Raw genomic sequence first — 17,398 nt, forward strand, 5'->3', positions numbered from 1 at the left:
CAAGTTGATGGTCTGCATCTGAAAAGGAACAGAGTGTGCGAGCTCGGGCAAGGTGGTCTGTCGCAAGGCTCAGGCTGAGGGGTAAGAGCGAACAACTCCTTTCCTCTTCCCCCATAGTTTCAAGAAGAAAAATTCAAAGGCAAGAGAAATACACTAAAAGAAAATGCCGGAGCTCAGAGCCTGCACATCTCAGCATGGCACATCAGCATGGCACATCTCAGCAGGCATACCCAGATTAGGTCTCCCATGCTTCAACTCCTCTGCAACCTCACTATGCCCCCAAGTTATTTATTGTTCCGCTCTTAAGTTTTTGTTAAGTTTTGTTCTCTAGTTAGAATCTCCTCCTCCTCTCTATGCTATCACTGTTTACTTCCCCCTTTCCCCTTCCCCTGTTCTATGCACTTTCTATCTTAGTTATGATGTAAACTGATATGATGTAACCACTAATATCGGTATAAAAAAGCTGTTAAATAAATAAATCTTAACCATGCCCCCTTCCTCAAATTTTTTTTAAAGGAAATATTATTTTATTTTTTTACCTTTCACACCTTTAATCCAAAGATGACAACGCATGTAACAATTTAAAGCATAAAATACAAGAATAACACATTACAATTAAAACGCATGATGCATAAATTATATTCATATAATGCTACCCTAACGTTAATGGCCCTCTCTTCCTTAAAATCATTTTCTAACTCGCATCTACCCAGACCCAAATGCCATCTCAGAAAGCCCCTCTTTTGTCAGCTTTCGGAAATTTAAATAGTTAGCTTGTCTGTATTCCTGTAGCAAATTATTCCACAAATAAAGGACATAGTAGCTGAAAGCTTGTTGATGTGTTGCTTCCAACCTAGCTAGCGCTCCAGTTAACAAAGCAAACAGACCCTGCTGGGATTATCTCAGTGATCTATCTGGTGCATAAGGCACCAATAATTCAGCTAGATAAAGTAGAGTTTTGAGTGCAAATAGGGAAAGACAACTGATAAGATTTTAAATTTCACCAGCAGCCAATTCTGTCAGTAATGTAGCTGCTGTATTTTGCAAATATTGTAGGCAATGTAAACTATAGGCAAGTAGACCCTGATAGAATGAATTATAAAAATCCAGATGACTGGTCACCGGTGCATGGATCACTGTGGCCAGGTTCTATTTTTTGAGAAAAGGCTGAAGCTAACATAACTGACAGAAGATGCTTTTCACTACTGCTGATATTTATCTCTGAAGTTATTTCACGTCCAAGAAAAAGTCTAAGCTCTGAAAAAATCTTTTGGCAACAATTTAGTTCTAGCAACCACTGATGAAACCTCCAATTCCTGCCCTTATCTGCTCAACCACTAGGTCTCTGATTTTGAATGGTTAAGCTGCAATTTGGTATTTGACAACCAATCAGCAGCAGCTGCTAAATAGGCATTCAGATTCCATATTTTTTATTTCTGGTCTGATTGAAAAAATACAAATAGAAAACTAAATGAAACCACCTGTTGCGTCCGGCGGTGGCAGACAGCTGCGAACGCTCTGCCTTACCTCTTTTTCTCCTCTTTCACTATCCTTGGGCAAGATGGCTGCCTCCGGTGACGAGAGTCTCTGCGTTTCCAAACTAGCATGGGCGTCCCAGTCCACCATGCTCACTCCTGTGGCCTCCTAGGGCGCGAGCGCACACATTTCTTACGCTCAAATACATGTCATGGCGGGAACCTTGGGGGCGGCCCCACTGCATGACGTCAGTACCTCCGGGTATAACAAGCCTCTGCTTCCGCTACCACCTTGAGTTAGCAAAGACTTCGGCTTAGCTACTCTGACCACTCTAAGCTGCACGCTTAGATGCCGCTTTCACTCCAAGGGTCTTGCTCCTAGAGCAAGACCCTTGGAGTCTAGACACCCGCTGCTTGGGGGTCTCTCGCTTCCAACTATCCTTTGGGATCCTCACTAACTAAGACAACCGCTCCTCGAGGGTCTTTCTCTCTCTCTACATTTCAGGATATCGGACCATCGAGTGCTCGCTCCTCGAGGGCCTACCAGCCTTTATATCCTGCACCACGGACCTTTAGCCCCACCATTCCACCATCAGGAAGACACCTTCATTCCTGTGAGTACCTCTGCGATCTGGTGCTCCAGCTCCACCCACCAGCCGTGGCGTTACCTGCACTGCGGGCTCCCGCCTATATTGAACATCTGGGTGAGACTATTCATCTGAGCCTGTTGAATGTACTGGCACTTTGTGGATCAGTGCCTTACCTTCCTGCTTTTACCATCTATCTACAGCAGTACAATAAAGCCTCTATCCATACTGTGTCTATCTGAGTTCAGCCTATCGCAGTGGTTCCCCACGGGGCCATCTCCATTGCGACCAAGGGTCCGCAATGCCACAAACACAACACCACCTTTAAACAAATTGTGCATAAAACAACTGTGGGTGAGATGTACTATCATACACCATGGATCACCTATTTGCTTCTAAAATGTAGTTTTTTATAATATTAGTGGTAACACAGCATTAGAATATCGTGTGTCTTTAAATATCAAATGCTGTTAACCAAAGTAATCATAGCCCAAATAGTTCATTGCTACTTATTTTTACTTTTTTTTTTTTTTTAAGAAAAGATAGATACAAAAGAAAGGAACACATTACTTATCTGTGGAATTAATGCAATCCAAACTGAGAGGCTTCATCAAATCACATTGCTCGACACAACTGTTTTTCAGCTGGGATCCACCTCAATACAGCTTATACTGCCTACAGTTCCTTGCCTCCATAACCCCTCCCTGCCTGATCCCAGCCGAAATGCAGTTGTATTAGGGCAATGTGATATGATATGTTGAAGCACATGGAGACCTGGCTGAGGGGCTGAGCATATTCCTGAATCCTGCTTTAGCCAAGTGTAAAACGACTAAATTAATATAACATCCTTCTATATTTTTCCCACTATATATTACTTTTCTCACTGTTTTGAATCTGTTTTTGTGTGTGGCTGGATTGTTTTATTGATAGATATTGTATATTTCTACTGTGATATCTGTTGTCTATGGCTGATTAATTAAAAAAAAAAAATTCTCCAATAGACAATGTTTTATTTCTGCTGTTTTTTTCTTCTGACTTGTGTGTTGCTGGGGTCTTACATGTAATTTGTACATGGAATTATATTTGCTAGTTGTTTTTATTCCTAGTCTGTTGTTAAGAGAGTAACACAGAGCACTGCTTACTAGATATCTAGGTGAGGTTTGAAACTATTGCTCTGCTAGAGGTATATATAATCTAGAGGTACTATAATCTAGTTAGAGACAGAATTTCAAAGCACATGGTGACCTGGCTGAGGGGCTGAGCAGATTTCTAATGTCCTGCTTTTAGATAAGTTTAAAAAGTCTAAATTAATATAACTTTCTTCAATATTTTTTCCAATATATATTGCTTTTCTCACTGTTTTGAATTAAAAAAAAAAGGCAAACAAACCTAACTTTCAGTGTATTAGATTAGGCACTGATAATCTCAACTGTTAAAAACTCTCCCCTCTACCCACCCACCCCAGAGGTTGCTCTTCTATTGTAGTCTTACTGGGTACTTAATTGGTGACAAGATAATGTTTCTAATTTTTTATCAGCTTAAAGGAGTTCTCTATCAAATCAAATGAACAATATGACTATTATTCAATGTAACAACTATGGAGCCTTTATCTTAAATCAAACCATCTGGAAGCTCAGGGCTTGCCCCATTTGTTCACAGCTCTGCAATGAAAATGGAGTTAGCTCATCTTAAAGCTGAATTAGCTACAATAAAAAAGGAATTAGCAACCTGCAAGGAAACTTCACCCACTTTACAACATTCAGGAATCTCGCCTCCCCCTCACCACCACCACCACCACCACCACCACCACAGAAGATTCAGAAACCTAGAAATAAAGGATTTATAGTTGGCTCAGGTAGGATAAGACCTGTGACCAAAAGGCGCCCATTCTGCACAATAGTGCAGTCCAGATGCTCTTTTCCACTTGCACAGAGCATCCAGAAACCCAAGAATAAATGATTACAATGGGTTCTGGTAGGATAATACCTTTGATACAGAGACACCCACTCTGTCAAGTGACACAAGTACAAAATGCCTTCTCTCTATTGGAAAATTAAGAAGTTCTAACAATGGAGACTGATGAGGGATCAAAAAGGAAAGAAGAAACCTAATGCGTACAGAAATTCCATAACAAAGACTTGGGGTAGGGAAGAAGCATTATCAATTGTCCTTTAAAAAAAAAAAGAAAAAAAAGATGGTGTTTACATTTACATTGGTGTGGTCTACAGGCCTCTGACTCAAACAGAAGAACTGGTCAGAGATATGGTCAAAGACATCCAATAAGGAGAAACAAAGGATAAGTGTTGCTAATTGGAGATTTTAATCTGCTGGATGTGGATTAGAGTATCCCTTCTTGGGAATCTACAAGAAATAGAGAGATAGTGGATGCTTTTCAAGAGGTTCTAGTCACAAAAATAGTAATGGAACCCCCGAGGGAGGGTGTGATACTTGACCTCAAATGGCCAAGTAGTTGCCCATCTGAGCACCACTGATCATCAGATGGTGTGGTTTGATATTGGACTCTGAGACATTATCTCCATTTATGAGCAACAGGTCAAGTTTCACATCCTTCCTCGTGGGTTTCATTACCATTTGTTTGAAGAGAGCCCCTTGAAAAGAATACACTATCTCTCTACTTCTTGTAAATGCAGAGAAAACACCTGAAGACCCAAGTTTTGAATTTCACAAATACAGACATTGTCAGAATGGGAAGAACTGGAAGACTGGGAGAAAATGGGTGAGGTGGAACAACAGTGGGATAAATTGAAAGGAGCTATTACAAAGGCAACAAATCTGTATGTTAGAAAAGTAAACAAGAGTAAAAGGAAAAAGAAACCAATCTGGTTCTCCAAGGAAATGGCTGAAAAATAAAGGCAAAAAGAACAGCATTCAAAAAGTATAAAGGATCCATAAAAGAGGAACACGGAAGAATACCTAGCGAAACTGAGGGAGATGAAGAAAGAAATCAGGAAAGCAAAAGGTCTTGTGGAAGAAAGGATTGCCAAAGAGGTAAAGTGAGGTGACAAAACATTTTTCAGATATATTAGAGAAAGAAGGAAGGTCCGAAGTGGTATAGTAAAATTGAAAGGTGGCGAAGAACAATGTGTGGAGAGAGTTGAAGAAATGGCAGAAATATTAAATAAATACTTTAGTTCGGTGTTTGCTAAAGAAGACCCTGGTTAAGGACCATTGCTGGTAGACAAGAATGTAGATGGGGATGGGGGTAGATGAAACTCCATTTACAGAACAAAGTATTGGAAGTACTAAGCAAATTGAAAGTGACAAGGCCATGGGGATATTGAGGGAGCTCAGAGATGTGCTGATGGGTCCACTGAAGGACTTTAACAGATCCCTGGAAAAGGGAGTGGTGCTGTGGGATTGGTGAAGAGCAGTGGTGGTTCTTCTTCACAAGAGTGGTAACAAAGAGGAGACTGAAAACTACAGTCCAGTTAGCTTTACATCGTTTGTGGGAAAATTAATGGATATACTGCTGAAGGAAAGGATAGTGAACTATCTATAATCTGGTGAGTTGCTGGACCCGAGACAGCATGGATTCACTAGGGGAAGGAACTGTCAGACAAATATAATTGATTTTTTGATTGGTTGACTAGAGAATTGGATCGAGAGAGAGCACTCAATGTCATCTATTTGGATTTTAGCAATCCTTTGATACAGTCCCGCACAGGAACCTTGTGAATCAAATGAGAAGCTTAGGAGTGAGCGCCAAGGTAGTGGCCTGGATTACAAACTGGTTGACCGATAGGAAACAGCATGTAATGGTAAACGGGACTTACTCTGAAGAGAGAGCCGTGTTAAGTGGAGTGCCACAGGGATTGGTATTGGGACTGCTTCTGTTCAATTTCTCCAGTTGTCGAGTCACATTTGATTGTTATGATCACTGTTGCCAAGAGGCCCCAACCTCTCACACCAAGTCATGTCTTCCACTAAGGATTCAGCATAAAATAACTCCCCATCTCATCAGTTCCTGTATAAGCTGTTCTAAGAAGCAGTCATTTTCATCTAGAAACTTTACCTCCTTTGCATGTCCTGATGTGACATTTACCCAGACAGTTCTGGGATAATTGAAATCACTCATTATTACTGTGTTGCTAATTTTGTTAGCTTGCCTAATTTGTTAGCATTTCATTGTCTGTTCATTCTGGCCAGGTGGATGGTAGTACACTCCCACTACTATTTCATCCCCTTTCTCATGAACTTTCTACTTATAAAGATTCCTCAGTGCATTTTGTTTCCTGCAGAACTTTTATTCTGTTTGATTCTACATCATCTTTAACATATAGCGCCACCCCTCCACTGATTTGATCCATCCTATAATTACAATATACATTGTATCCTGGTATCTCAGTTTTCCATTGGTTATTCTCCTTCATCAGGTCTCTGAGATCCAATTATATCTACTTCTTCATTCAGTGCTATACATAGTAACTCTCCCATCTTATTGTTTAGATTTCTAGCAATGTATACAAACATTTCAAAGAATATTTTTTTGTTTGTATTAACAACCTGGTTATCAGTTGATTGCAATAATTTTGAATCTCCCTACTCTTAAAGGCACATGGGCAACTTTAGCATTTAGTGCAACCTTTCTAGTGGGATGCCCTAATTTCTCTGTTTTATTAGTATCCTTCAGAGGACATCATTCTGAACCAAGCACTTGTGAGTGACTGTTGGCTTTCCCTCCTCATCTAGTTTAAAAGCTGCTCTCTCTCCTTTTTAAAGGTTAGTGCCAGAAGCCTGGTTTCACCCTGGTTAAGATGTAGTCCATCCTTTTGGAAGCCCCCCTTCCCCAAAATGTTGCCCAAATTCCTAAGATACCTAAAACCCACTTCCCTGCACCATTATCTCATCCATGCACTGAAACTCTGGAGCTCTGCCTGCTTCTGGGGTCCTGCTCATGGAATGGGGTGCATTTTTGAGAATGTTACACTGCAGGTTCTCGATTTCAACTTTCTACCAAAAATCCCAAATGTGGCTTCTGGAACCTCCCTCCTGCACCATCCTTTGTCTTTGGTACCCACATGTATCAAGACAGTTGGCACCTCCTCAGCACTGTCTAAAATCCTATCTTGGTACCACCTTTGTAGCAGGCATGCAAGTTACCAAGCGATTTTCATGTCCACCATCTGCTCAGCTATCTATGTGATTAAATTGCCAACTACACTGTCCTAACCCTTCCCTCGGGGCAACGTGCCCCTGGAAACACATCTTCAGTGCAAGAGGATATTGAATCACCTTGACGGCAGGACCTAGCTACAGGATTGCTTCTTGCCACACAAAGGTGATATTCTCCTTCCAGGTGACCTTTTCCTTCTAAGGCAGCACAGAGGCTGCCAGAGTGGAAGTAAGACTGCTCTACTGAATCCCTGAAGATCTCTGCTATATACTTCTGTTTCTGTTAGCTCCTTCAGGTCTGAAACTGTAGTGTCCACAGATTGGACTCATTCTATGAGAATTAGGAGCCCAGTGCACCAAATGCACACACACAAGCTCTCACCAACTGGTAGATTGTAAGATTTATGGTCTAAAAAGACCCCAGCAGCTTACTAGCAGCTGTCAGAGGACTTTAAGTTTATCTAACTTATCTAGCAAATAAAAACAATTCTATTTAAAAGAAAACAGCACTTCATCTTAATAGTTTTTATTTAAAGAAAAAAAAAATAAAACTAATAAAACAAGTTCCCTGGCAATGACAAGTTGCTCTCTTTCTGTATCCCTGTCTGCATTAGACCGAGGCTAATATCTTTCTCATTTCTCATTAAACGATTATATAACCAATTAATGCATTATTTTCTGATGACAAGCTTCCTTTCCTCACATCCTTAATTTTTATCATACAATTTGTCCAATCACAGACCTAATCAAAGATCTGCACCCAATTACTTATTGCCCCATGAATCTAAGTCCAAATACTGACGCAACACCCCTTTTCTTCCATTCCAGATTTCATCAGCCATTTTCTGCTGGATATCTGTTACAATACTTTGTAAATCTTTATCATGTTTTTCACAATTAAAAACTACTTTTACTGTGTTAAGATTGTGTCTAGGAGCAAACCTAAAAATAATCTTGATTCTACAATAACAGTAACTTAGTGAACACCAGACTTGTTAAGCTTTGCAAAAAATATAAAATGTATGTATGTTCCATTATTTTGCTCTATATAGCTGACCTATAAAATGGAGACCTCAAGACCCAGAAAAAAATTCTACAAGATATTTATTTAGCCATTTTATATACCGTCGTTCCAAAATGAAGATCATAATGGCTTACATCATGAAATACATAATATGAATTGACAAATACAATCACTTAATGTGTTTATATAACATACAGTTTAAAGATAGACACATACGATGACTAAAATTCTGAGGGGCACATATGTTGACTAATGTCATCGGGGGTGAGAAGATATGCAGGGATGAGCTAGCATTTTTAACTCAATATACTGGTCGGATATAAAAGGGGTGGAAAGGAAAAAGTTTCAGTTTCAGGTTTATTTAGGAGGGGTTGGGATGTGATGTGATATTGAGGGTTGGAAAATTATTGAGTCATACATGTGGCACTCTTTACAATAGACTGGATTGTTCCCTTTCTTGTTGCTGGACTACTGTCTGCATCTTAATTGTTTTACATTAATGATTTAAAATTTCTAAGGTAATAGGATGTTAAAACTAATCAGTGTACTTTTAGTCTATTGGTATTATTCTACTTACAACTACCTGCTTGTATGCCTTATTGATTTTTGTTTTGAAATAGTTATTGTATTATTGCTTATTTATAAATCACTTGGATGGCCTCTTTTTTTTTTTCAAGAAAGTGGTATAAAAGTATTTTAAATAAATAAATCCAGGTGTGGGAGCAGCTAAGATGGCAGTGTGAGGTGGTCACGGAAAGTTTACTGTCTATTTTGTTTCTCCATACCATGTTTTCTTCAATAGCAATGCCTCCTGAAAGGAAAGGAAAAGTCTGAGTTTTTTCCTCTGAGCCAGTAGTCCAGTGATGCATTTGTGACCCCTGTTTCTGGTTTGGGGAGGGGACTGGATGTCCCCATTGTGGGCTGTGGTGGTGGAGTGCTGCCCCTGGCAGTGGAGGAAGTATCTCTCAGCCCCTGTAATCCCCAGTTGGTTCAGTGTGTTGGGAGCAGTGAGTCATGGCTGGTCATTGAGACCGCTCCGTTGGCAGGCACTGTGTGTAATTCTGAGCAGATGACTGTTGTACCATCCCTATGTTATTTCTTTGGATCTCCTTTGAATTCTTTCTTTCCCCTTTGGTTATGGACTAATGTATGAGAAACTTGGATTTGAATTTGTATTTCTTGTATATTGTTGTCACTATTACTTTTTTGCATTTTGTCCGAGTTTTCTCATTATGTTTCTGTACAAAGTGTATTTATTTTGTAATTTGTTCTAAATCAATAGTTAAAAAAAAATCCAGTCTAAAAACTCATCTTTTTTTGAAGCTGTTTTTAATTCTTAACCCATTTCTCCTGAACACGGCTTTATTGATTTTAGCCATTTTCTTAATAAATGAAATACTCTCTGTCTTGAGTAAATTGTAAGCTCTGTAGAGAAGGGACTGCCTCTTATATGAGACATGTCTAGTAACACTTTTGATAAGTAGTAATTGTAGCAAGAGTTTAGGGGTTCCTGGTTTGCTATTTAGTTGTGTTTTTGCTAGTTATTACATTTTAAGCTGATTATTTTTCTTTTTATTTATTTAGCGGTACTTATATTCCGCAGCTCTAAACAATATTCACTGCGGATTATAAAAAACATTCACAGTTTTCAATCAAATAAATAATAGTATAGGTTCACAGCTCAAGAATTAAAAGCACATTTTAAAAGATGTCTTCAATTGATTTCTAAAAACCTTCATCTCAGACATACTACGTACTTCCAAGGCATAGCATTCCAGAGTGTTGGAGAAACCTGATGAAATGCTCTAGTACGCGTACTTACCAATTTACAAGACTGCACAGATGATATAGTCAACAAATTAGCATCACGGGAATGCAGTGGCTTTACTGGCATGTATCATGAAATAGTGTCAACGAATGAGCATGGATTTTTCTGTATGTAAAAGTTTAAAAATTATAACTGCCATCTTAAACAGGGCACTATAATTAACTGGTAACCAATGCAGCTCTTTAAGTATAGGGGAAATATGATCCCTAATTGACACTCTGGTCAATTCTTGTGCTACCGCATGCTTAACAAGTTGTGCTCTTAGATATTTTTTTTTCAAGTCCATAATAAAGTCTGTTATAATAGGCTTAATTGTCCAAACAACAGTGCTTGTAGCATTGATCTAAACAAAATTGGGTCAGCATGAATTTCAAAAGTCTAAAAACCTTGAGCTGGTAAAAAGCTCTTTTTACCACCTGCTTAATCTGTGGGTTGAAGGTTAACTCGGGATCCAGGATAATCCCCATATTTCACACTTCTGTTATAAGCTGTAAAGGTATACCAGAAAAAGATAAAGATCCAAGTTTTGGAATAGCAATCCTACCAATCCATAATTATGTGGTCTTTGACACATTTAATGTTAAATAATTTTGAGCTAACCAATCTTCTACAACCATCATTCACTCAAAAAGTAACAGCCCTGGAAATTCACCAGTCAGACTAGTTAAATAAAATTGTACATCATCAGTGTAGCAATAAAATTTGACATTCATCTTTCTTAAAATTGTACAAAGAAGTAATTTCTTGCAAGTAGAATTTGTCTGCCCAACCTGTACCCTTTGTCGCCTATCCTGTAGGAAGGATTCAAACCACCTCAACCCCACTCCTCCCTTTCCTCTTAGTTTCAACTTCTGCAGCAACAAACTGTATGATCCAAAGTATCGAAGCTGTGGTCAAATCGGTGTACTAGTACACCAGAGCCACCATAATCTAATTCTTGATACAGATTGTGCAGAGACAGCAGCATTTCAGTTCTGTGGTATTTACAGAACACATATTGCTGGGGATCTAAGACAGTATTCTCCAGATATTCAGTTAATTGTAGCAATGCTTTTTCCTAAAGTTGAAATATTTGTGTTAGGACGATAATTCCTGTTTTGCTGTCTTTCAGTAAATGATTTTGAATGATGTAATATTTCAGCATTTGTCTCTTTAAGCAATGTGATAGTGATTCTGTGTGAGTTTAATCTTGCTGTTTTCTTTGTATCCGATGCTGTCTTATTGTGCCTGTTTTGATGATGATTCATTATTTTATGTATTCTTTGCCTTGAGCACATCAATGAAAAGGTGGGTCATATTCTGGAAAAATAAATAGAAGGTAATCTTCAAAGTCATTTTCATAGATAAAGTGGCGCTTTACCTGTGGAACATGGCTTTTTAAACATTGCCCTCATCTGTGCAGGTACATTTGCATGCATAGCGCACCACATGTGTAACTCACTGGGAAGAGATGTTTGTGGGGATGGGGGTGGGGTTGGGAGGGGCTTGCCCTTATGTGCTTACTTTTGAATTAAACCCAAATAGGTACTGCTGTATTTTAATGGTATATTTGAGATTAGAAGAAAGTTAAACTCTATATTTGTAGATGCTACTAAAAAACAAACCCTCCACATTTCGCCTCTGTTTTTTTTACAATCTTTTTAAATTTAATTTGGTATTTATATTCCCCTTTTCTAGGGAGATTCCATGTCCAAGGAAGATTGCAGGCATAATTCAAAGTAAATAAACTAACCTTCAAATATTTATATATTTAAAAAAAACCTTGTATCTCCCTCTATTAGCAGTATTTTGGTGGGTAACAGTATCACAGACATAAGCCAACACATTTGTAAATCCATTAAACAATAGACATAAAAATCCTGTTCAGTTAGGACAGTAAATAAAACAGACAACAGAAATTACAGCATCTCGACAGTATTAAAGCTGACTGAGGTAAAGAAGGTGCTGTTCCCTAACTAAAGGAAATCTTGCATTGTACTGTGCTGGAACATTCTATACTGACATCCTATGCCATCCTGCCCAAAAGCAAATATTCTAATACTTGTAGCTTGCCTGTAGATTATTCAGGATTCCAGATGTTTGTTGTTAAATATCAGAACAAAATAGATATCCACAAGATCCCATCTTCAGCAATGAAGCACAATCTGTAAACAAAATATAGACAAAATCTACCTAAACAATCCCCATTTCATAAATGAAAAACATTTAATGGTATATACCTGTGGGGACTAGAGGTGGCATTTCAGTTTTGAAATGTCACTTTAAATATTTCATCCACAATATTTTTAAATTATAACTATATAATTTGTTCATTGTGTAATATTTCAGATGTACCCATGACAAGCAGAGAAATCTTTTTTTGTCCCCATTTTTTTATTGAGGTATATATCTTTTATTAATTAAATATCTATTTAAATTCCACTTATGGCTATTAGGGCCTGGTGCTTGCTTGCTGTAAGAGCAAGCCGTGCTGGTTTACAGCACGGCGAGGATAACAGAGGGAAAGCGTGCAAGCAGCAGCAGGGATGGGGGAAGGGAAGTTTTAATGTTAGGGCGGGAAGACACATAGAGTAGGGGAAGGGGGAGGCTCAGGAGTGAATGCGAGTTTGAACTAGGAACAGGGACCGGGGGGTAAAGTGACGTCAGAGGAGCAACGGGCCAGTTTGTCGAGGGAAGCAAGGAGGCAGGAAGGCGAATTTTGTCCCACCTTCCCTCCCTTGATCCATGTTATTCGTTTTGTATACTGTCGCAGTGTTGGCGGATAACCCGAGCCCAGCGTTATTGTTGTTAAAAGGGGAATGGGGTGGGGGTTGGAGGAGGGGTTAAGGCTCTGCGTAGCTGGGGGGGCTGCTACACGGGAAGACCAGCGAACCGTGGGGCCAAGGTTCACGGTGCAAGCTTGCTCACGCTGGCACGAGGCGGAGCAGGTGGAAAAGGGGGAGGGTATCTCCACCATTGGGGTTTAAGGTGGTGGAGGCCCGGGGGGGGGGGAGTTGGAGGAAGGGGGGGTCAGATTAAAAGGGGTTATTATTCAATATTTGTAAGGGCTCTGGTTCTGGTTGAAATAAACTGCGGCCAATTTTAAATGCCACCCAAGAGTTGAGTTTTATGTGGGGACACTTCGGGGAGGGGGATAGGAACTGCTGATGAGAGTGCAATGTCTTTCCTCCTTCTGTTATTACATGATGAAATCAGACATGCTGGTAGTTCTGTTTTGTTTTTTTTGTCTTTCTCTTCATTTTGATTCTTTCTTTACCCATTGTATCGGAATCAGGTTCTGGTGTCTGACTCTTTTTGCGCTGGAAAAATATAAATGCACATTTCTTTATTGCATGTTACAGGAGTTTTTTGAGAACCCTGCCTTCCGTCCAGATGGCATGAAGCTGTACCCTACATTGGTAATTCGAGGCACTGGCCTATATGAACTCTGGAAGTCTGGAAGATATAAGAGTTATTCGCCCAGCACTTTGGTGGATTTGGTGGCTAGAATATTGGCTCTTGTACCACCGTGGACACGAGTGTACCGAGTGCAGAGGTATAGTACAGTCTGTCACTGTGTATAGCATTTCAACCCCTTCTTCAGTGTTTCCCTACAGAGCCTTTTTCTCTATGGCTCACCATTTATTGGACTTTCATAGATTGTTTCTTTTTTATCTCCCTTATCCTTTCCTTAGATTAGTTCCAATACAATTGTAACCTATACTGAAACAAAGTTTTTCTTCTAGAACTGGTTCTAAGGCTGCTTTTTGGGCAGTGGTTCCTAATCTTTTCATGTTGAAAGCACACTTACATTAACAAAAATGTGTGGTACACCAGCCTCCACAAAGCAAACAGTGAAGAAGACTCATGGCCAAAAGAAGAGCTTGCGACTGAAAGCCTCACCAGTCATGCTTCCAAATTTTAAAACTAAGAGAAAAAGGGTGCAGAGGCACTCAAGAATCCATCACAATGGGACCAGCTCCCTCTATAAAGAGGAGAAGAGAGAAGTCTGTGTGGTGGGGGCAGCTGGTTTGGTTAGTACAGCGGCATATGGCTGCCAGAACTCCTTCACTGGGACAGCCCCCAACAGGCAGAGTGAGTCATATCCAGTGCTCAGTGCATACTGTCACTCAGTCTGGAGAAAAGATAGAGGCTGGAAGGACTTCTTGGAGGAGAAAATGAGAGGTACTGAGAATACTGTGAGTGACATACGAAGCAGTGCCTTCCTGCCCGTGCCCTGCATGCTGCACATTAATTACCTCATTCAAAATGGAGCTCCTGCATATTTAAGTCACTGCTGGTTTCTCTTCTTGCTGTGATGTGCTAAGAGCAGAGCCCAGGTGCTTACCTGGACCCGAGCATCAGGCAGTGACTTTTCTGTGGCACACCTGATCGAGTCTGAACACATGCCAGTGTGCCATGGCACAGTGCTTGGGAAACACTGTCTTAGGCAACCACTAGTTTCCCCATAAAAGCAGTACTTTTCTGTTCTCTGCAGCAACAAAAAAATCTCTTTATATATTTGCTTCTGAACAATATACAAATTGGCTCTGTGCTGTAGCATTCTATACTAGGGAATCGGCTAAGTGCTCTGTGAACCTGGATATCAGTTGACATCCTTAGCTGATGGTGTGCCGTCCCATTTTTCCCTATGATTTCATGTGAATTGGTAACCAGCCTTGTTTCTGGGCTAATGATGCTTTCTACTCCTCTTCAGGGGGAGCCTACTTAGTTACTTGGCTAAAAGTGTAATAGCTTTCCACATTCTGCTTTATTAGGAGTTACCGTAACTGAACTGAAACACTATCTCATTCATAAGGTGAAGAGAGTTTACTGAAATGAAAGCTTGATGAGCCTAATGCAAAACTCATTCATGTTATTCAAGGGCCATTTTGCTAACCTCAGAGCTTAAATACTTTGAAATGGCAACAGTGCTATCTAGTTTCCTTGAAAGAATTTGAAAAGTGTCTGCTTAAAGCAATGCACAATGATGCTTTTCTTTGCAGGCACCTTTTCTATCCCCTTCCCACCCCCCCCCCCCCCCACCAAGTCCACGGGAAGAGATCAGTGGCAAGTGAGGAGGACATGAACACCAGCTGCTGCTGCTCCTTCTCCAACCCTGCTCAAATTGCTGCTGAGTTGAAGATGGGGAGCGGTAATAGCAGATGCTCCCGCTCTCCTTTCGGGTGCTCAGTAGCATGTGTGGCTGCTAGACTAAGGGCCTGAGGCCCTGCATGTGCACACACACCCGGATGCATATTGACAAGATGAACCCCCAACAGTAGACACTTTCTCGCTTGTTGTGAAACATGCCTAAAAATCAAATTATCTGTTTCTAGACTTTGGTTTACTCCTAGCCCTTCTTTCTTATTTGTTCTAATATATATATTGTTTGTTTTTTGAATACTGTTTTGGACTTTTGTGTTCACTTTTTAAAATGGCCTCTCCTACTGTTTATAAAAACATCTACTGTTGTGTTCAGATTTCAGCAGTTCATGAGATATGAATGCATTGCATATTTCTTGGTTTGGTCTATTTTTTTGACCCAGAGGTTTCCTCTTGTTCCTCTCTGCTTCCAATTAAGCGTAGCAAAAGCAGGATCCTGCTGCCATAAGCCTTCATTTGCAGCTACCTGTGGATTGTTTCCCTTATTTTATATTCATGTACGTAGTCTGGCCATTGTAGCAATGGACCTGGACCAGGGGTCGTGCACCAAGACTCCTTCCAAAAATTTGCAATCATGGAACCTAAATCTTCCAACTGGACGTCACCCTTGAGTGATAATTACAATTCTTGAATGTCTCCCCAAGGGGTGTGAATGCTGCCCCTGCAACCTACCTAGCCCCTGCCACCCTGGGGAGTGGAAGACCCTGACCTGTGGGATCTTCCACATGACAGTGAGCAGCACTGCCACAGAGCCACCAGTCTGGCCTGTCTTCTAACTTTTCTATTACACAGTAGAAAACAATTTATCTGAGCGGAATGTGACCTAAACTAAATTATGAATTTTAGCTCACTACTAATAAACCAAGTGACAGAATGTATTCTTTGTACAAGAATGAATGCTTTTTTCTAACCGCAGTTCACTGCCATTTCTATAAATGCATTTTTTTTCTTAAAAGCCAGCGGTATCACTTTTATTGCTGAGCAGATGCCCTTTATTGGGTTTGATGGATGTAGAAATCTTTTTCATTGGGTTCTGTTGGTGAACACAGAACAGTTTCCTGCCCAGACAGACATCTTTGATTTATTAGAGTACAGATGGAGAGTTTGTAGCCACAGGATATATCATCATTTTAAGTAGACTTCTTTAATGTGTTTCTTTTTTTTCCTATTCTTCTAGAGATATCCCAATGCCTCTGGTGAGCTCAGGTGTAGAGCATGGAAATTTGAGGGAACTAGCATTGGCCAGGATGAAGGATTTAGGCACCGAGGTAAGGAAACAGGTGCATTGCTTATAGTTTGTAAACAGTGGACCTCATCCAGCTGTGAGCTAACTCTGTACATGGCAACAGATTTTATGATTCATCTACAGTACGGAGAATGGAAAATAGAGATTATTAAGGATTCTAAGGAAGGTTTCAAACTGAGGAAATTAATGGTCGACTTTAAAGAATGAAACACTTTTTTTTTTTTTTTTTTTAATAGCTAAGCTCATTGGTCAGAGGCATTCCAAAGTCAGGATCTTGATATAGAAACTCAAATCCTTTCAGGAGTCCAAGGATTTGATAAGTCCTATATTAAGAGGTCTGTGAGTGTCTTCTTTAGATTCCATGGAAGGTGTGCTCACTCCCTCCACCCTAGAGGCTCTTGTATATGCTTTCCTACTTATGGAATGTTGAAAAGAATTGTGCCAAAGGGGTATTTGCTTAAAAAGGGATGGAAAGTCACAAAGTTTCATTTGCTGGAAGAAAATGTGGACTATTTTGTCCACATTTGAAAACCAGAAAAATCAAGTTCGTATTTTCAGAGAAGAAATCCCCCTGAAAAATCTCCATTGCTTTACTATGGGAAGTGTTTAGAGGCTGCAGAATACTGGTAAATGCTCCATCCAGAAGTTTGCTCCCTTCCCAGCAGCTTGACCCAGGGTGAAGCAGACAGAAGGGAAAAAGTTGAAGGACTATCCCAGTTTGCTGAGTTAACACAAACCATTCTGGTGAAATTTCAAACTTTATAAAACAATCAATTTACCCAGTGCTAAACAATTGAAGTAGCATGCTTCCTAACGCTCACCCCCCACCCCATCACATGCCATTCTATCCAGTCACATAGCTAATGAACACCCCCAGACCTGCACCTCCCACACATACATACCCTATACGCCACACATTCCTCCTACATCCCCACTGCACAAGCCCTCCATACTCCTAAT

The 17,398-nt window shown here is 40.1% G+C and overlaps 1 protein-coding gene across 4 annotated transcripts in view; it reads left to right on the top strand.

Annotated features, from left to right (window-relative positions):
- ELP3 (elongator acetyltransferase complex subunit 3) overlaps positions 1 to 17,398 on the top strand; it is a 466,764-nt gene that overhangs the window by 287,882 nt on the left and 161,484 nt on the right. For all 4 annotated transcript variants that reach the window (XM_029596183.1, XM_029596182.1, XM_029596180.1 and 1 more), the window contains exons 10-11: positions 13,389 to 13,582; positions 16,370 to 16,460. In XM_029596183.1, the coding sequence (XP_029452043.1) occupies positions 13,389 to 13,582; positions 16,370 to 16,460 (285 nt within the window). The remainder of the gene's footprint in view (positions 1 to 13,388; positions 13,583 to 16,369; positions 16,461 to 17,398) is intronic.

This window comes from Rhinatrema bivittatum, chromosome 3 (assembly GCF_901001135.1).
Source record: "Rhinatrema bivittatum chromosome 3, aRhiBiv1.1, whole genome shotgun sequence".
NCBI lineage: Eukaryota > Metazoa > Chordata > Amphibia > Gymnophiona > Rhinatrematidae > Rhinatrema > Rhinatrema bivittatum.